Source organism: Centrocercus urophasianus, unplaced genomic scaffold, assembly GCF_019232065.1.
Source record: "Centrocercus urophasianus isolate 14NV4802_14NV808 unplaced genomic scaffold, USGS_Curo_1.0 seq_13, whole genome shotgun sequence".
Lineage (NCBI taxonomy): Eukaryota > Metazoa > Chordata > Aves > Galliformes > Phasianidae > Centrocercus > Centrocercus urophasianus.
In genome coordinates this window covers 13,560,958-13,581,956 of record NW_024884475.1, presented here as the reverse complement: position 1 = coordinate 13,581,956, position 20,999 = coordinate 13,560,958, and the positions used below count along the sequence as shown (strand labels likewise).

At 36.2% G+C, this 20,999-nt stretch overlaps 1 protein-coding gene across 2 annotated transcripts in view; it reads right to left on the bottom strand.

The window, feature by feature from the left end:
• The window catches only part of CPEB2 (cytoplasmic polyadenylation element binding protein 2), a 52,863-nt gene that overhangs the window by 14,046 nt on the left and 17,818 nt on the right, over positions 1 to 20,999 (bottom strand). Inside the window, exons 4-7 of one of the 2 annotated variants that reach the window (XM_042812497.1) lie at positions 15,718 to 15,768; positions 9,887 to 9,910; positions 6,246 to 6,416; positions 5,070 to 5,159 (exon numbers count right to left, since the gene is read on the bottom strand). In XM_042812497.1, the coding sequence (XP_042668431.1) occupies positions 5,070 to 5,159; positions 6,246 to 6,416; positions 9,887 to 9,910; positions 15,718 to 15,768 (336 nt within the window). The remainder of the gene's footprint in view (positions 1 to 5,069; positions 5,160 to 6,245; positions 6,417 to 9,886; positions 9,911 to 15,717; positions 15,769 to 20,999) is intronic. The other variant, XM_042812498.1, reaches the window with a different exon arrangement.

Below are 20,999 nucleotides of genomic sequence, written 5' to 3'. Positions count from 1 at the left end.
GTTATTGACTGCACAGGTAGTTAGCTGCTGTTGGTAACTGCACATAGGTGTGATGAGAAGGATTTTATAACGATACCAAACTACAATTACTACGTGTAATACAAAGTATACGTAGTATCTGTGAAACATGGAAGGGAGGTATTGTGAAGAGTACTTTATTGTACCACAGAACAGTTTAATTCACTAGTTTCTTGTTTTTCTTGTGTACCACATCTGTAACGTCACTGTAACAGCTCTGTACCCAACAGCAGCGCAAGTCTGTTCATAAGGGCAAAGAAAAGCTGCTCTAATAGGATTCTCTGAAGGAAGATGCTTCATACCTTTGGGTCATACGTACACGGGCAGCAGCATGTCACGATCAGATACTGCTTGCCAAAAGGCAACCCAAGTTTGTATGGTTTCCATAAGTGAAAAATGTTAGATGGAACAATCTCATAAAAATTTATTGTTCACATGTATCAGCATTTATGCCTTCTGTGGAGGATAAAGTTTAGGTAACCCCTGCTAGCATTTACTTGTTGATTAAATTACTCTGCATTATACTGCAATGGTTATAAATACTGCTGTTTTCAAAGGGAACTGATGAGGGATTTTGGTAATATCGTTACCACAGAATTATCTCAAAGAAAAAGAAAATCTTCTGGAGATCATAACTGACAACAAAACTACATTCCCTGATATCTAAAAACGCTGCACTGGTTATAATTATTGTTACTCTGAGTACAAACAATACTTCAAGAATCTTTTATATATATTTATATATATATATATATATATATAATTACATTAAATACATATATAAAACTAAAATTATATTACTAAATATATATATATTCACACACATACATATATGTATATAGATGTATATAACTAAATGAAACTGTTGTAAGAATCCAAGCAAACAAACAAACAAACAAAACCCAATCCAAAACCTATATACAGAATCAGTGCTTTCATTTTTTTTTTAATTTACTACACAGAAGAGGTGGCTAATATGAATTTCTGGCCAGGCATAATTTCTTTATTCTACAATATGGAACTTCACAAAAGAAGACAAGAAACTTCTGTTAACACATAGCTCCATACAGAAATCTGAAAGCAGCTGTAAATTCTATTTGACTCCAATTAACTTCTATCACCAGTGACTTAGAAGAGAGGTAAAGAAAATCAGTATAGGCCAGCATGGATATTCTGCATCAGCTGACAGAGCTGTGTTTTCTTTTATGGTTGGGTCCCCTACTGTTCTAACAGTCTTCCCCAGAGGAGAGCTAAAAAACCCAAACAAGTGTAAACTACTGACAATGGATCTACATTCAATAATGGGAATAATTCACATTTGGGGAGGATACATAAATCTTTCAATCAGTCACCTTTTACTGAGAATCAACTCAAAATTACTCTTTAAGTGAGAATGTACAAGCTGGCACAACTGCAATGCAGATATTAACTAAGGCACTTTTGAATGAAAGGAAGGTGGTGCAGGATTCACCTTGAGACCCAAGCGAACCCTATTTCCATATTTCTATTTCTGTGGAAATATTCTTGATTGGGTTTAAGCTCTGTGGTCAGCAGAGATCTAGTTAATGTTGTCAGTGGTGTCCGGGCAGTTACTCGGCTGACAAGCACAACACAGAGATGCCTTGCACGATTCACCCTCTGCAGTACTTTGCCTAACCTTCAGCTGCTTTTCCAGGGTGGTGTGGGGCTTCAGTAGGCACTGTACCACGTTTGCCATCCCTGGGTAAATCTTGATATTCTTGGTTTGGAGAAATGAATCAAGCACAATAAGCTTACACTGCAGCGACCTGAATAGCCCTTTGTACTCCAGTGACTCTATTGGCAAGGTTCCCATTAATTAAAGGAAGCTTAGATGCTAATCACACATGAAGACACCTACAGTTATTTGCCTGAATCCAGAGTTCAGTCCGAGCTCCAAGGAGCTCGAATGGGCTGGTAACAAGTTAACCAATGGACCTATGGTTTTGCTCCTTGAACTAGAAACAGAACGTTTTCAACACAATTTTTTCAGTCAGTTGTAAATTAGCAGTTAATAACCTTGAATAAATGAAGCTACTGCATGACTACTGGGACAGAAAGCAAAAGAAATACACAGATAATTAGAAAAAGCTGGAGACACTGTCTTGTTTAAACAGATTATCCTCTGTTTTATACAGACTATAAATAGTACAGAACATACAAACAACTGGTCCTCCTTTGAAAGGCTCTCTGGATCAGCATATCCTCACTGCACCATCTCTTTGTGAGCTTCATTATCATCAGAATGGATTTCTCACCTCAGCAGTCGCTTTGAACGTGTGTGCCAACTAACTAATAACAGGAGTTATGATAAGCAGTGACAAGATAGAAAGGAAGGAATTCCCCATTACAGCTGGCAGATCACTTACTGACTGTACTTTGATCTCAACAGAATAATTCTTTTTCTGCTTCATAACTGAGGTTCCTTCTAAGATCAGTGTGAAGTGTTTAAAATTTCTGCTATCTTCAGGCCTCATTTTGTGGTGAACCAACACAAAATGTAATTAGCAAATAAAAGGCAGTTGGTGTTTTTCAGGAGGCAGTCAGCCTTGACAGATCAGTATTTCTTCAAGTAAGGAAATACTTCTTATAACTTGGCCTTCCCTCAGGACTATCTGTAAGCAGAGAGCCTGGAAGGAAGCACAGCCTGGAAAACTGAACAAAAGTATTAAAGCAGTAACAAAAGATAACAAAACAAAACAAAAAGACACCAAACAAGCAACAAAACAGGCTGTATGTCTTCAACATGCTGAAAACTAACATATAGAACAGCCCAGAAATGGATAACTCCGAGATGTCTTTGGAAGTAATACTATTTCAAGTCTCTAACAAGACTGGACAAAAACAGATAGATACTAAATTATTTCCATGCAAAGTAGTAAACTAGACAGCAAAGATTAGAAATTAAAAATAAAATGAACTCCCTGTGCTATTATATGGTGCTTACATTGGTAACTGTCCATTAATCTCAAACCTTTCTTTGTATTTAGCCTATGTTTAGCAGTTTTAGGTATCTTATTAAACATATATACTCTGTTCCTGCCTGCACAAGTGCGTAACACTGAAATATAGTAAGAAAAATTTCTATCACAGCCTATAGTAATCATATGTCTTCTCTGGTGCAGTGAAAGAACCAGATTACATATAAACACAGAAGTATTCAACAGTTAATAGAAAATTGTATTTCCAGACTATCTACAAATAGAAACCTATGCCGTATTTTAAATGTGTGAGACTATTGCAGGCTGCTGTCACACTATAAAACAATGATGAATGTTGTAGTAAACAAACAGTTTGACTATACAGTGTTATTAAAGTTCATGTAAAGATCAGTTAACCAACTTAACACTAGGTATCTAAGTGTGTTCCGAATTAATTAAATCAACTGACTAGAGTTCTTTTATCTATATTCTCTGCTTTCAATACAGACTCATTATTACTGTTATTTTCACTACAGTACTTACAAATTTTCCAACTGCAAAGTCTCAAAATACATACTTGAGATATTTACATTCTGAGCCAGGTCTGTCTCCTTAGAAATTAACACCAGAACTCATTTCTTCCAGTAAAGAATGTATTAGACCTTCCCTCTTCTACATATTCAATACAGACTGTGAGTTAAGCCTCTCCCTCAAACAGCTCCTCCGGAATTTCTCTTGGTAAATTGTAAGCAAAGATGCACTCCTTAGGATAATCAAAGTTTGTTAAGACACTGAGATTTTTATTAGGCTGACAATCAAAAAAGAAGTCTCTTTGGCTTGATTTCCATACAGTATTCATAAATTCTATTCAAATACTTTCAACTCCTTTACCTGCTCTTTAGATGAATATCTGAGGAAATATGCCTGTTTTTAAAATGGCATAGTCAGTCAGATAAATAACTGAGAATAGGTAAACAAAGGCAGTATGCCTGTATCTGTCACGTCCAGGGAAGGAAAGAGTTGCTGCATTCTCTACAAAATGAACAACCTCTTTTTTTTTTATTTTATACATACTAAATACACAATCTCACACAGATAAGCTACATAGTTTACCTCAATGTACAAATTTAGCCTAGATTTTGAATATCAAAGAGCAACACTAGAAATAGTTAAAAATCACTATTTAACCAGACATCAATAATAGATGCTTCAGTAGATGCTCCTGTCTTAAAAATGCTCCTGTCTTAAAAATGGAATAAAGACAAAATTATTTTGATCATATACCCAAATAACATCCTTCTGAAACCTGTCTTAATCCTCTAAAAAAGAAATTGATTTAGGATTAAAAATATGATCGAATTTTAGTTTTAGAAATCAGAAATGCAAACAATAGATCTCTGAATTCATGACATGTACAGTTGTATAACACTGATCTAATAATTGGGAAATGAAATTACGGAAGATTCTTCAAAAGTCCAGCACTGAACCAGGCAGAATACTACAACTCTGTGTTTAATACTCAGTACGAAGATGATCAGGGGACTGGAGCACCTCCCCTATGAAGACAGGCTGAGGGAGCTGGGCTTGTTCAGCCTGGAGAAGAGAAGGCTGCGGGGTGACCTCATTGCAGCCTTTCAATACTTAAAGGGAGCCTAAAAACAGGAGAGGAATCAACTCTTTGAAAGAGTAGATAACAGCAAGACAAGGGGAAATGGTTTTAAGTTGAGGGAGGGGAGATTTAGGTTGGATGTCAGGGGGAAAGTCTTTACAGAGAGAGTGGTGAGGTGCTGGAACAGGCTGCCCAGAGAGGCTGTGGATGCCTCGTCCCTGGAGGTGTTCAAGGCCAGATTGGATGGGGCCCTGGGCAGCCTGGTCTAGTATTAAATGGGGAGGTTGGTGACCCTGCCTGTGGCAGGGGGGTTGGAGCTTCATGATCCTTGAGGTCCCTGGCCAATCTGTGATTCTGTGTGTAGAGCCTTGTCTGAAAATGCATTGAAACTGTACAATTAACTATTCACAGGGATTTTAAATCATATCCTTTGGGAGAAGATGAGACAGTTTGCCCAAGTAGGATTTGCACTCAGTGACAGGTCAAAACCTTTCAACTCTTACCTTTTGGTGGAAAATAGGACTTGCTTTCTGCTTTGTGAGGCCAATCTACTACCAAAGGCCCAAATCGTCTGAAGCTAGCAGTAATTTCATCTGAAAACAGATGCAACAGTTGAAATTAAATAAAAAAGTACTCAATGACAAAGTACTATCAAAGAAAGATCTTTGTTTATAGCGAAGTTTGATGTTTCATGGAAATAGAGGAGCAAAGTTTCCAAGTTTCCCAAACAAAAGCCATAAACAGATACCTCTTCCAAGTGTTAACATTTACACAAATACTTCTGGTGATTTTATGCTTATGCTTTTTTAATTTTTATTTTATTTTTTCAATTACTCAGTAACAGGGGATTTCAGAAGGATATGGACAACTAAAGGCATATAAGCAGGCAAGAAAGAAAGAAAAAGCATCTCCATGTGTCTTTGTTTGGCATTTGTATTAAAAGGGACAGTTCACATTTGAGTTAGATGCTGAAGTGCACAAAAGAAAAGCTGAGACATTAAAATAAATCCCCTAGTACATGACAGAGGAGCATCATCATGAAGATGAAACCAAAGTATGGTCTTCCCATGTCTGAAAGATAATTAATCACAGGCAGCTTATTTGGTTTGCAAGTTATTCTAGGATTACACTGAACCTTGTAAAGGGACTTCTGTTTACACTACAAATCTAGCATGCAATTTACATTTATCTGCACAAGAGAAACCTAATATTAAACAGTACGATTAGTTCAAATCAGCACTTTTATACAAAACAATTCCAGCTGCATCACACAACAATCTGAGCTTCCATGGTACATTCTGTATTCAGTGCATCATCTGTGCTCTTCCACTTGACCTTCCTCTGCCTTAGTTTCTCTGTTTAGTAACAGGAACAACATTAACCTTTCTAAACCACTTTCGAGATTTTCAGGTAATGGTAAAATAGAATTTGAAATTCAATTACTAATAATTGTTTCCCATGAATAGATGATAAAATGGGTTCATATAGAGGACAGTATGTAGGGCTAACACATATTTGAAAGGAATATGCATCCCCGTATCAGTGGAAGATAAGCATAACCACAAATTCCAGGCATTGTATGAAACTCTTGAAAGCAGAATAAGAACTAAATCATTTAAAAATCAAAAGGAGTGGACATTACTTTGCTAGGTAATTTATTTTCACTACCTACAGCTCACCTTCATCAATATCTGGTGGAAGACCTCCAACAAACACTTTCCGAGAAAAACGCTCAATTCGTTCCCCGTTCTGATGACCAGAATAGCAGGTAGGTGAATTTAAGACTCCAACTTGATCATTATGACCATCATCCAACAAACCATCATCTATCGGGAAGAGGGAAGAACGGCCTTAAAAAGAAAAAAAAAAAAAAAGTATTTGTATATTAAAACAACTTCACAGCAGAACACTGTAATGCAATTTTAGAATGGGGAAGGGGAGAATAACTGTCTGGAAAATAAATAAAAATATCAAGATATTAGAAAAGCACACGTTAGCTAAAGAATAACTAAGGCAAAGAGAAATGTATTAAAACCTCCAAAGGGAAATTCAAGACTGTAAACTGACATCTCTGTAAATATAATACCTCATGCTATCTTGTATTGTAGTTACTCTGCTGCACCAAGCAGGAAAATAACAATTTGTTCTCAACTAAAGAATCTTGTTTGTAAGAGATCATATTAAGGGCTGCTTACGTGAATTTAATTAGCTTGCCTTTGGTTTAGCTTCAAGATAAAGCTTCTACCACACAAAAGACTATTGCATGTCTAAAAATTACAGTTTAATTGACCAGACAGAAATGGAAAACAATATATACACAGTAGGACCTGTCAAATGGGAATGTTGCCTCTTTTCTTTTAGAATATTCCGATTCTGCTGATTCAGCTTCTATGAAAGCAGAAGATAATTTTAACAAACGAGCATAGTGTAACACTTGAAGAACGAGTCACAGTGCTGACTGGCACTCGCTTTCTATTTTACGACAGTTGTGAAGGGAAGCCTTTGGGTGGCTCCTGACACATAGCAACCTGCAGTGAAACTGCAGTTATCCTGTGTGAGGACAAGGCAAGTCAGGTTATTCAGGGGTTGTTGTTGCATGCCTCCTCGTAACAAAAAATGTTCCAGCTGAAAAGCTACTGCAACTGTGACATCCAAGACCACCGTAGGACAGCTCTGCAATTGCAAAGTAATCAAAACAGACACGTAGATGGCAAAGGAGATTCAGAACATGGTGTTTCTGACCCACTTGCACATACATAACCATTTTCCTGTTTGCAAATTTCAGAGAACTCCAAAGCAAAAGACCCTGACAGTCACACATCTTCAGTTATTCAAACTTTCACTGCTTTAAGTTAGCAACAAAAATTAACCAGAGTTTCAAGTTCAGAAGTTCCAAAAAAAAAAAAAAAAACCAAAAAAACAAAACAAAAAAAAACCCCAAACACTTTAGCAAGGCAAAATAAATACGCCAACATCAGCATTTATTCTGACACGCAATTTTTCTATTTCTTTCTCACTTTTAAGCTATTACTATTTATTATTAAGTCATTTTGGAATTCAGCTGCTTTCCAAAAACAGAAAAACAGCAACCAAAAAAACAACCTGGCAAATTTTTGGGAAGCAAGTTCATTTTCCACCTCAACTGACCAACTTCTTCCTAGTTCGCCCACTGCAAATCAGAAGCAGTAGGTTTGTGACAGCCGTCTGCAGTAACTTAGCTGCAATCTGTGCTGCAATCTGTGCTGCAGTCTAACTTTCACCCCATCTCAGAAAAGCCCCTTAGAAACACCTGCAGAAATTCTGTTGTAAAGCCTTGTGGCCCTACATGGATACCTGAGTCCACTATGAAAATACAGCGCATCAGAAACACTGAATGAAAACACAAATGTGCTAGAAATCAACTAAATGTAATTGTTAAGAGGATCATAAAACAGAAGCAGGATCACTGGACAGTACTGACTAATAAAGACAGTAACTACAAACTCCTTATGGTGGCATTTCATGTTTATGCCTGCAGTGACAATCCGATAGAGTGGAATGCAGCAAACACAGTAAGTCATAGCAGGCTCCGTCATTCTAAAAACGGTGATGTAAGTGAAAATATGACTTGTGGGAAGCAAGTGATGGCATCCACACTTGCCACCATAAGGATGCATTCATTTAGAACATAGATGACAGGAACAGCAGAGAGCCTTTAGAAATGGAAGCAAGGAGCTTGCGCTGATGGGGCAGAAAAGTCAGAAAGCAATGGACAATCACAGCTGGAAGCAGCAGCTAGGAAGACTCTTCTTGTAAATGACCTATTTAGACAGAAAAAGAGTAGGATCATGCTATGACAACCCCAAAAAAGAAAAGACTGCAGCAGCTGCGTAATGTGGATGTTTGTTTCAGCTATGAAGACTAATAGGAACGATCAGGTCTTATGTCTATGAAAGAATGGTAATATTTGGTTACCAATCAAGAAAAGAGGATTACAATATTTAAATGATGTAAAAATATGCCGACTCTAATTTAGTAAGTGCTGGTTAGACTGCTGCCACAGAAGCATTTAAGCTTTTTTTCTGAAACAAGCAAACAAAAACCACACACACAAGTAAGGATCAATATCTCTTCAGATGACAAAAGTTACGTTTTCATTTTTCTCCAAAATCATTTTAGATAGCTCCATTTCTGACTTAAAGTATGCCAAATATTTAGGAAGAAAAATCCCTACTGAACAATAATCATCAGACGGATTTATTCTTCTCACAGACCAGAGTAAAAATCTCATGACAAGGAGAATTTAAGGTCTGGCTCCCATTACAAATTAAACCACGAGAAAGCGTTTTTGAAGCAGTATCACTGAGATCAGTTTAACTTTAATGTGGGGAAAGGTTTCCCAAAAGCAGTGTAGCTCCTCAGAGAGCTAGGATGACAGTGGAGACAATGCATTAACACATTCAGAGCAGTGCACTATTTGATCCCAAATACTTATTTCTTCCTTCTTTTCACTTTTAAATGCCTTTCATCTGAAGACAGTAAAAAGCAACTTCCCAGGCTTTCAAATCTCTCCCAAGGACTCTGAACTGGAAGGATAAGCCCTTTAAACACTTGTTTATTTTTGTTCCATGGCAGTGAAAATAATTATATGGAATCTGACACAAATTGTCAGAACACTATGGTGCTATTACAGGCATCGATCATGGTTGACATCACTCCTCTCTAAAATGGGGCTAACAACCAACTTGTTACGAACACAGAGATCGAAACAGACAAATTCAGTGTATACCGTGAAGACTGAAAGTTATCAAAAATCTTGGTGCTTTTGCTGCAAGTTTTCATAACAACCACAGGTGACATCCTCATATAGTTGAACCAGTACTGTTTTTCTACAGTCAGTGCACATAAGCTGACTTACACTACAAGGTATTCATGGTTTCCAAAGGATCATCCATTAGATTTCTTACCAAGCCTATGAAATGCTGTCAAGATTCACTCTACACAATCACTTACACAGAAGCAAATGAAGACAAGTTAGGACAATTAGCAAACCATATGCTTTTAAAGGAGGCAAAAACTGGAAGCAGTTACCATTAGCACGAACAAAATTATGATTAGAGCCACAGTGTTTTAACTGATTAAAGGATTTGTAATTCAAAATTTAAGAAGAGGTCAATGATCCAAACAATCCACCCCTTCTTCCCTCGCACCCGCCAATTTCCCCATATTAAGGAAACATGCAGACAAGCATTTATAATAAAACATCTGGATTAATTAATCGTAAGGATCAGTAACAGCTCCGTCAGAATTAATTGCACTGTAACAAACAGAAGTGAGTTACCTCGTCTTCGCCCATAACTCCTTGCTGCATGTAAACAAAGGACAAATTGTCAAATGTCAAACAACTCTGTTATGCCCACATATTAAAATATTTATCATACTAAAACTATGTGGGTGAGCGAAAAATAAAAATCTGCACCGCGATTTGCCGTCAGTAACTGCAGAAAAGACTCCAATAAATTAAAGTCTCTCTTAAATATAATTCTGTTTCACTACCAAACTGATATCAGAAGTAGCTACGAGAATTATAGTTTGAAATACAGCAATGTTGCACAAACGTTAAGTATTCAGTGTGCCTTTATACTTGATCTGAACTTCACGTTAATTACAGAAACATAAAATATGGTACATTTATAGTTAATCTCCACGAATGCTTTTTGTATCTTATACAAGTGTCTAAATAACACAAAGGGTACTGAAACTATAAAACGGAATATATTGCTTTAAAAACCATGTAGCAAGCATTGCATTAATCACAGAAACATCCTGGTCCACGGAACAGTTTGTACAGTCCTTTCAGTGACAATGCAAATGCTATGACCTTCCTTTTTCATGAAAGGACCTAGCAGAAAATTAACCGCAAGGTTTTGTTTGAAACAAAAGGCTCCTTGTGGTGGCAAACAAAATCAGGGCACAAGTCACAAGAAACAGCATTGTACCAAAAACACTACACAAAGGCAATGCAGCAATTTCTGACGGACTGCAAGGAAATCCTAGGTTTGCCTAACTTTTGAGTTTTGCAAGATTCTTAAAGAGATCGTGCATTATAGCTACTGCCTCTGTCCTGATTGCTGCTCAGCCTGGAGGTTAAGAACCTAAAAACAGACGGATTACTAATACAAAAGCTACTGAGTTATGTGCAGTTTTTCAGTTTCACTTCTACAAAGTATTCTCAATTCCTGTTTCTCAGATATGCAATCTGAGAAAGATGACTTCAATCACTGCAGTACTGTAGTTAAATATCCAAATAGATTACTGCAAAACACCTTACAATGACACTCACAAACGAAGATTACTGTGTTCCTGCATTACTGTTTTGATTTTACTGGGACTTCATGCTTAGATTTCTCCTAAAATGCAACTTTGCTGCTGAGACACTGATAGTCATGCAGCCTCATGAGCTCAATGACTCGTGCATGTCATTCACTGTTCCATTTCCACATTATTAAACCCTTACATGCTGATACTTCCCCTTTGCATTTAGCGAGAATACATTTTTGTTCTCTCCATCCCTTCCCACTAGGAATTCAGTGGATTGCTTATGGAATTCTGAAAGCATCTTCTTCATTTCCCCCCTTAGAACAGATCTTTCTTACATAATATTCAGTATGTTTCTAACCAACTTGCATAGAATATTCTTTTGAATTTATTTTCCTTCATCTGAAAGCATTACAATTAATTACAATAATCTTTTGCTTTCTATTGTAACCCAGAACAAAAAAGCCGAGTTTCAACTAACAAAAGAGAAACACCTAAATCCTCCTTTCCCACACGAAAATAACATCCACAGAATATATCCTTCTATGGAGGATCTGATTAGTTGTCCTACTAGGGGATGCTGCATGCAAGTCCAACTTCGGACTTGTTACCATCTGAAGTCAGGCACTTTCAAGACACACAGCTTGGCCACTGCTGCAGCAAATAAGAATCTTTTCTGATTCTTGGCCAAAGAGACTCCCACATAGCATTACAAGTAGCGTCACCAAGTCCCCATCTAACCCCTTGTACTCCTTTATTTTTCCCATTCCCTTCCACAAATAAAACTGGAGTAAGAGGGAAAATGTGAGTGCATCACATCCACAGCAATGAGCACGCTGGCACATTCCCTCTCAAAGAGTAATATGGAAATACATTTTAGCAAGCATCTTCTGGCACAAAGCCTTAGCAATTTTTCTCCTCTTCTGCAACTACTTCTCTTTAAGCATGTTAAAATAGCAGCAATTTTAGGAATAAACACAGAAGGGTTATTAAAATCCTAAAAAAAAAAAAAAAGCCACAATGCAATTCAGCTTAGAAGAATACTTGCTGCAGTATTTTATACAGAGAAATGACAGTGATGCACCAAAGGTATCTGTTTATCTTCTGCGTGTTCTTTGCATAGGCAAAACAGTGACACCAGAGAAAACGGGAAAATAATTGTATTTGAAATTTTCACAATATTTACTTCACTTGTATGGCAAACCCCTTCTCTCCTAGTACTTATCTCTTTTGTCCATTTGGACTGCAAACTAGTTTGGACATGGATTTTTTGCCACTTGACTGCAGAAATCTCCTTCTTGAATCCCACTCCGAAGGCACTACTGCAATAAATGTGAACACTGATACCAAAATGTAGGGTTTTGCAAAGCATGCTATTTTTTATGATTTTTATCCATGGCTTAGGACCATGACCACAGTGGATCTACTACAGATGACAGGCTCTTGTCAGACTGCTTCCCCACTCACTAAAAATATGATGCTCCTGTGAACATATTCTTTCTAGATTCATGAAAGTTCAGTATTTTACATACATACATACATATTGCTGGCTCCCGAAATTATTGTTTCTGAGAACAATCCCAATGAACCATGCTTTTAGTACGAAGTGAACAATGAGATATTCTTTTAGGTTCAATCTAGATTAAATCAGAAATATTCTTCTGTATTTATTAAAATACCGTGTTTGTATTATACCCATCAGAAGTGGCCTAACTATACACATTATATATATTTAATTAGATATATATTTATAAATACAGTTTTTATATGGTTTTTATAAATGTATTTAACATACACATTTACTCAATTATCACACATGTTCAGAGAAATGAATGTGGAGGGAGACCTCTGCAGAAGGCCAGTCACTTGTAGTTAAAGGTGCTTTACAACAAGAAAATAGAGATTATACTTCCTCCTTTCCTTCCTGATCTTGTTCAAAGTATGTCATACAGACATAATCTTTGTATCCTTCACTCTGTAATGATGAATATCCTCCCTAGCCAATGCAAGATTTCATAGGCAACCATGAACTTTATGATATCAAGTAAAATAAAATGCTGTTCGCATTTCACAGTTCTGACGCACACGATCAGATGGGGAAAGTGAAGTAATGAAGCCTTTTTGTTATCTATTTGTTACTTAAAGAAATCCATCAATTATAGCAGAATTTTTCAAGAGCAGAGTAACAGAGGTAGGTGCCTAATTCCCATTACATTCCATCAGATTTGGGTGCCTAAACACTATTTAGATTCTTTGAGAAGTCACATGTTTACAGATTTTAAGGCTGAAAGAGATCATTATGACCATTCAAGTCTGGCATTCGTAAGTATTCGTAATATTCGTGAGTACAGAATTTCTTATATTCATAAATCTAATAACTTCTGTTTGAAGTAAAATATTTTTCTTAAAAGCACCATCAGCCTTAAGCATCTCCGAGTGGTAGAAAGCCTCTTGACGCAGTGATCGAATAGTGAATTATCACAGAATCATAGAACGGCTTACGTTGTAAGGGGCCCTAAAGATCCAGTCCCCTGCCATGGACAGGATTGCAATTACACTAGTAAGTCTCAATAGCCATTTAAAAATGCATTAGAACTATAAAGGAGATAGCCCTTAATGGTGAAAAACACTCTAAAACTCTCACACTTGGACACCTGCTACAAAAAGAATCTAAGATTGAATTGTCAATTAAAGACATACTCAAGTAACACCATTCCAAAGCATCTTTACTTTTCAGAGCGCTTGTAAAAAAATCCTTTTAACAGCTTGAGCTGAAACAGATCATTATATATAATTTATAAAAACATAAATCAGCTTTCCTTTGGTTCATTTCATTAATTTAAATAATGAAATCTGTAAACATTAAGTACACATTAAGTGACGTGGAAAGTATCCACCATTTAAAAAGAGGAAAGCTAGTTAAAATCATTTTTATCTAGAAATGTTCAGTCTCAAGATGGTTGATGGTAAAAATGTTGCTGCTTTTTTTTTCTTTTCACAAAGGACAGGTGTTACTGCAGTGACTACAACACTGATTTTCTCAAATGTGAGTCTCTATGCATCATCAATTTTCCTTCTCCAAATTCCTCTCTGTCCATGGAACCAATTAAAGGGATACTGCAAATCATTCATTTTAACTCACTTCAGCAGACAAAAATGAAGTCTGCAACTTATTTCACAAGTGTTCAAATTGTGATTCTCCTTACCACATACACAGAGAAAGCCCTTCAATTACTGCAAAGAAAGAAAGGCTGTGACAGAGTCTGAAACAGCTGGAGCTTCCCTGAAGCTGTTCTTTGTGTTTCTAGTTTCTAGCTTTAAATAGGTGTAGTTTAGATGCTCCAGCCTCACACAGCTCCAGACAGTGCATACAACAGCACCTCAGATTGTCCAGATGCATTGCAGGAAGGTTAGGCATCCAACAAAAGGCTCTGAACCAAATTTGAAAGGGCATACCTAAAAATTAGGTGTGTTACAACACCTGTCTTTTAGAAATGGTTATTTTTATCTCATTTACTAAAGGTTGTATGTAATACTGCAGCTCTTACAAAGGACAGCTGTTATACTGAATGCTAGCTTTCAAACATCAGCAAAAATCTCATCAGCACTAATAACAAACCAAAGTACTTCTCAGTGCACAGAGTAGCTCTGCGGTAAGGCTTTCAGGATAGTTTGGCACCACAGACACACATTCTTCCAGTGTCACCAATAAAAACAAAGAGTTTTTTTTCCAAGATATTCCATACTCCACTTGCATCAGCACTATAAAAGGAGAAGCTCACCATTCTAAGCATTAAACTTTTTTTTTTTTTTTTAAATATGAGTAACTTGCCACAAAATATTTCAAAATATAAATATTTCAAAATATATATTAATCATAAGATTAATTAATGTTTAATGCCTTCCCACCTGATGTTTCATTATAAATCAGGAGAAAATCACAATGGAATAAACACTGTCACTAAAGGAAATCATTATTTTCCATTTTGCATCCATTTGCACAAGTGTAAATGATGGTGCAGAAGGGGAAGGCAATAAAATAATAAAAAAAAGCTCCACAGAACCACAAACCTGAAGTACCTATCCTGTTTGTATTTTTCACAGATAGTTTTTTACTGGTAACATTTAGACCCATCATTATCCAATAATTAAAAATGAGAAAAATGTAATTGCATTGCATACATGAGATTCAACTTTTTCTAATCTTGTGAATCTGTGGCATTACAGCTCTAATTTTTCCCAATGTAGAAAACATTTGTGCGCAAAACCCCTGATTTATTATTGACTTAGATGGATTACCAAGCTCTGCTTCCTTCTTTAGCCTTGAACAAAGGCTAAAGTTCATGCCTTCACTGAGTAGCAGATGTTCACAAAGTTTGACCTACTGGGAGAGGAACGTGAACATGAACTCTAACTGCAGCGTATTTTACAGTCAGAAACATAACTGACAAAGCCACTTAAGAAATATTAGACCACATAAGTGTAATAAAAAGTATATAGTTTACCCTGTATCTACACAAGATGCATTTCTGACTTCTTATTTTTTCTAATTCTCATTCCAGCATGCTAGTTTTTTTGCAGAGCTTTGGAGAATGTTATTGTCATGTGCTTGAGAACAAAAAAGAATAGTGCATCCTTAAGTATTTCAGATTTCAAATAAGCTAGAAATAATGAAAGGCTGTTGCAAGATTAGCTGTTGCCATTCAGCTCTGAAAAATGGCAACAGTCCCATCAGTGTTAAAGACTAGAGGCAAGTAATTCAATAACAGAATATAATAGCATAATTTTGTACCAACATGTCAGATTTAAACTAAGCTAGAGATAATTAGAAACTGTTATAAGATTAGCACTTACCATTTAACATCAGAAGATTGTCAGTCCCTGGATGTGGATAACTCAAGCGACCTTAAAAGAAAGCAAAAAGCAAAGAATAAAACAAAGTAAATGCAGAGGTATTAATTATTACGCTAGAAAATGGTAATACCACAACAAAATGAAATATAACTTCTTAGAATTTAAATATAAACTCTATTTCCAGTTTGCCTAAGGGAAATAAAGAGCTAATATTTAACTCCAAGCACATTAACCAACAATACCCTTGACCCAAGTTAAAGCTGACAAGAACAGACTTCTTAACCTTAATTCTCTGGTCATAAGATCTGCAGTGCGCTTTAGGATCAGCTCCAATAGGATAAAGCCACTTTTTGTTTCATGACACCCAGAAATAGTGCTGACTGCTTTCGTCTTCTCCTTCATACTGATTGTGAATAACTGTACTATGCACACTGCTTAACAGAGTGGCACTTCTACAGTTTAGTGCCTCTCCAATGAACCGATGCAAGAAAAAAACACGTCAACATGAATTAATATTAAGGCATTCAGAACTTATTAACCAATTTATGATTGCATCTTGTTGCTTTGAATATAAAAATCGTATGCAAGATTTTTTAGTAAGTCTGGCAAAACCAGAGTACTGGCTTACCTGCAGAATTAAAAAAAAATTAATATGATACACCACATTTTCCCTCAAACACCCATCAAATGAAAATTACACAAAATCTCACATCCTGACATTACAATTTTTCAAGTATTGCATTTTACTACATTCGTAGTATGTTGTACTTCTATAGCTGCGTCTGCTTTCAAATGCACTGTCGAAGCATCTCTTCACTCCAATTCCTTTTTATTAAAGACGACTTTTTCCGTTTACAGGAAGCTGCAAATGTACCAGTAGTGCACACTGAGCTAGAGAGAAATTTACAATAGCTTCTGTGTTTAGAAGTGAGCTTTTAAATGCAAAAACCCCAAGCCTGTATTTTCCTATGAAAACATACTTGCTTGTATATAATCCTTAAATACATATATAGATTTAATCTTTTTGAGTAAACTAGAACATTTGTTTAGACAAATAGAATGCAGACTGTATGCAATGCATGTTTAGAACTGAGACAGATTTAAAGGGGAATATTTATGCAGATGGCTTGCAAATATTAGTAGGATGCTGCAGATAATCATACTTTAATAAGGCTTTCTGAAAAGAAACATTGCAAGAAAAGGAGAATGAAAATCAAAGCAGTCACCTATGTGTTAAACTTGTCTAACAATCCAAATCACACATTTCATTTTTCCCTCTACTGGCAATTTCTTGAAATAGTATTTGGGGGTCCAAAAGGACACTTGGGGATTAAATAAATAATTCTTTTGCAGGAAAAAAAAATTAAGTAACAGTGCTTAAATTTTGCTTTTTCCCCTTGAAAAACAAACATGAGAATTTTATATCCAAAAACATAGAAAAATTAGTGATAATTACAAACTCTTCCACTTAAAACAGCAAGATTAAAACCCCAAGTTATACAGTTACTCTCTTCCAACAGATTCCATTGATATTAGAATGTACATTAATGGAGTGGCTGAAGATAGGTGAGATCTTAGCCTATTTGTTTTACAATTTGGAAAGCTTGGGTGAATCCATCTGGAAGAGTTCTACAGCCTTCTCTAACTTTTACTGAACTTTTAACAGGCTTAGGCAAGATATTTAAAAAAAAATAATGTTTCTGGAACAGTAAATATTCCATGCCTCTAGAAAGGCATGCTGGTGTTAACAAGAAATGCAGAGAGAAGAACGCTTCCTTAAATTGCAAGCTGGGAGCTGCCAGTGGTTTGCTCAGCCTGGCTTTTAAGAAGTCACCTCGCTTTTCTTCTTAGTTGGTCTCTAAAATTAATACTCATTTGGCTGACAGCAAGAAATTACTGTCACCAGCCTCTTTATATGTAGAAGTATTTGCAACAAACACTGGGAGAGGTTTCTTGATGTAGAACAAGAATAGAAACTATGAGAAATAATCATCTCTTGTTGAACCTGCCTGAGTCTCCACTGACATTCTCTTTGTTCTTTACATAAATAGCTCATATATAAATATAAATGTTCTCATTTAGTGAAGGAGATAAAGGACACATACCCTAATTACAACAGAAAGACAGGTAAGATTTAAGGCCTATCATAAGAGAGAACCCCACCAATACCAGTATCTACAGAGAAAAGCTGTTTTAGAAGATTCATTCTGGGTTTACCACTACATTTTCGCATTCTTTATACTTTTTCCCCTCTAACTCTGTGAATAAACTGCACCTGTAACAAAAAGCGCCGAACTGAGAAAGCTGAAATAATAAAGTGCTTCTCAAGAAGCAATGGGCAGAGCTGCACTAAGGAGTGCTCTGCCTCTACTGGGCCCACCACTCCTGTGTCAAGCTTATGAATCAAACACAAAAAAACATCTTGCTACTCTGAAGATGAATTTGCTAACTCAGATAATAATTTGAACATTAGAAGAGGAAAATAAGTAACGCATTTCGCACAAGTACTGCTGTACTGATATTTATTTCTAGTCTTAGTCTAAAAGTTATTTCAGTGAAATAGCATTTTGTGATTTAAATATAGATATGTCATTCTGGTGAACCTAATACCTGCATTTCATTATCTTTGTGTAGCACTTGGGTTTTACAATCTTGAAAACATTTTTAAGGTTTTCTCACTTTTTCAAAACATAACCACTGCTGTTTGTTATGTTAACTTCAGTTTTTCTGCCCCAGCCTAATCAGAGGAAGTAAATCACAGTGTTTCTAGGGAGTTCACCTGAGTTTAATGGTATGAATAAACTCAGAAAATTTCCTATGTGGAATTGCGTGAGAGATGAGTCTCATACAGAGTTCAGACAACTCCAATTTGTTTTAGAATAGTGTAGAATGGATGCATACAGTATTAAATCTCACGTAAAATATCAATATATAAAATAGAGAACAAGGGCACATCAACTTATATCAATTTACTTAGCTATTACGTTTTAGTTCCTACTCATCTCTTTCCGCTGAATGCTGTTTAATGCTGTTAAATTGCCCTCACCACAAATCCCATCTATTCCCTTCTTACCTCAATGTCAGTAAACATGAACTGTATGACCATTCAATACTTATTCTAGTTATTCCAGTGGTTTCTACTTGCTTTAAAATAATTTCAATTAGATAGAAAGATGCTACACTAGTTTAAAATAACAACTACAAATTAGCAACAGAATTATCTACTAATAAATAATAGATGTATTTCCTGAGAAATGAAAATCACTTCACTGACTGCCTACAGAACAGAGCTCTACAGCACCCGCAATTAGTACCAGACTGCCACTTGAAAAAAATACAAGGGCTAGTATGACAGTACTCCATCGCAAACTGTCACATTGTAGAAAGTTTCTCCACAAAAGCCTGAGTCTAGGAACTTCAGCCCATCTCCACTAATTATCCTCCTGCACCACAGCTAAATTCAGAATAGCACTGCCGAGGAGACATTTCATATGTAATAGATGTGCTATTAAATTCAATCCCCTCTTCCACATCTACACCAGCAATGTTAACATACCTGGTTGGTATGCGTATCTCACAACATTTTCTTCCATAAGGAGGGAAAAAAACAAGCTTGCAAATTAGTTTTAGCAGGCCAATTTATCCACTACATCCAATTAAAAGTCTTGATAATAAAAATGACAAGGAAAGAGTAACAAATGTGATTTTGATTACATGTCTGTAAGCACATGTTACTAACACGACGTTTTTTTCTCCAGGCTTCTGAGCATCCAGATACAGTTGCTCTTATTGTTCATTTTAAGACAAATTCCTATCTACTATTGGAAATGCACGCTTTCTGTAGGACTCCCTAAATATTAAAACATTTGGATTAGACCTAAATTTACAGTGACCACTTGAAACGCTGCTGGCTCACAGCTTCACAAGTTTGATGTTTCATTGTCTGCATCCCTCTCCTTTTTTTCCCCCCTAAGTTTCAAACGATTGAATGAAGAGATAAGAATCACAAATTTCTTCCCCACTTTCTTTTTTTCAGTATACATCTTGATTAGAAGAGAAAAATGTTCCATGTTAAGCTTCCCCCACACTCCTTTAGCAGACAGGGAATGGCTGAGTTTCAGCAGTTTCAGAAAGCTCCGTTTTTGTATTGGCATAGATAAGACAACAGCACAAATCCATGTTTGGACAACACCTAGTTACAGAAAGCCTAGCTACTACACTTTCACATGCTTGTGTAAGAATTATGTAAGCCTGAATGAGGCCAAATGTGCTGTCTGTCACAGTCCATGCGTTTAGGCAAATGAGTCTATCAGACTTAAACAGGAGGATTCCCCCCCCCTCAGTTTCTAAGAAAGAAATCTACAGAAAACATTCTGAATGTATGATTTCAAAACCTCCTATAGAACAAAAAGAGAAGTTTCCCCTTCTCAGCTTTTCATTCTGCCTCAGAAACCCTTTTTGAAGTAGGATTTGAATTACCCCAGGATAGAACTGCATAACTGTAAGTCTTACTGCTTCCTGATATAAAATACAAAACAAAATTATTTGAAAACAACAGTTGTCAGATCCAAAGAAAATGTTTTCTACTGCGTTGTTCAGACACTGCTGCCTTTTCCTTTATACTTCACTGGGTGTCCTCCAGCAGGTTGCTTTCAAAAGCACACACAGAACAGCTGAAAAGCTTCACTAAATTAATTGAATGGGAAAATAAAAATAGAAAAGAGCAACGTAAGTGCATCAAGTTATTTTCCACAAGTCACTTAGTATTTTATTATTATTCTTATTACTAGCTATATAAGATGGTATTATTTCAGTTCCCCCTCTTCCCCTCACCACAAAAGCATGAAAAAAACTTCAACTCCTCTTTCCTATAAACAAACTTCATATTTGTTCTTGTTACTCCTATTAGCATGACTAACTGAAGTTCTGTACTCTCTTGTATCCAGCTTGTAGAGCTGGAAGAGAGCTGGTCAGAAAAAAACAACTGTAAATAGAGTAAAGTATCAGTATTCCTGCCTTACTCAAGAGAAGTTTTTATAATGTATTGAAATCACCATTACCTTCAATAGAAAAGTGCTTAAAACAGTAGATAATAAATTCCATAAAATCACCTGCTTCACAATTTGGATACATATTCCATGAAAAATATAACTAATTCTTTTACATTTTTTTCCATAATTTGTCTTAGACCAAACATTTTGGCTTTTCCGTTTCTGAATAAAAGTTTGCTACATCAGGAAAGACTCGCCTGTGGGGGGAGGTTGATAAAAATACAAGTACGC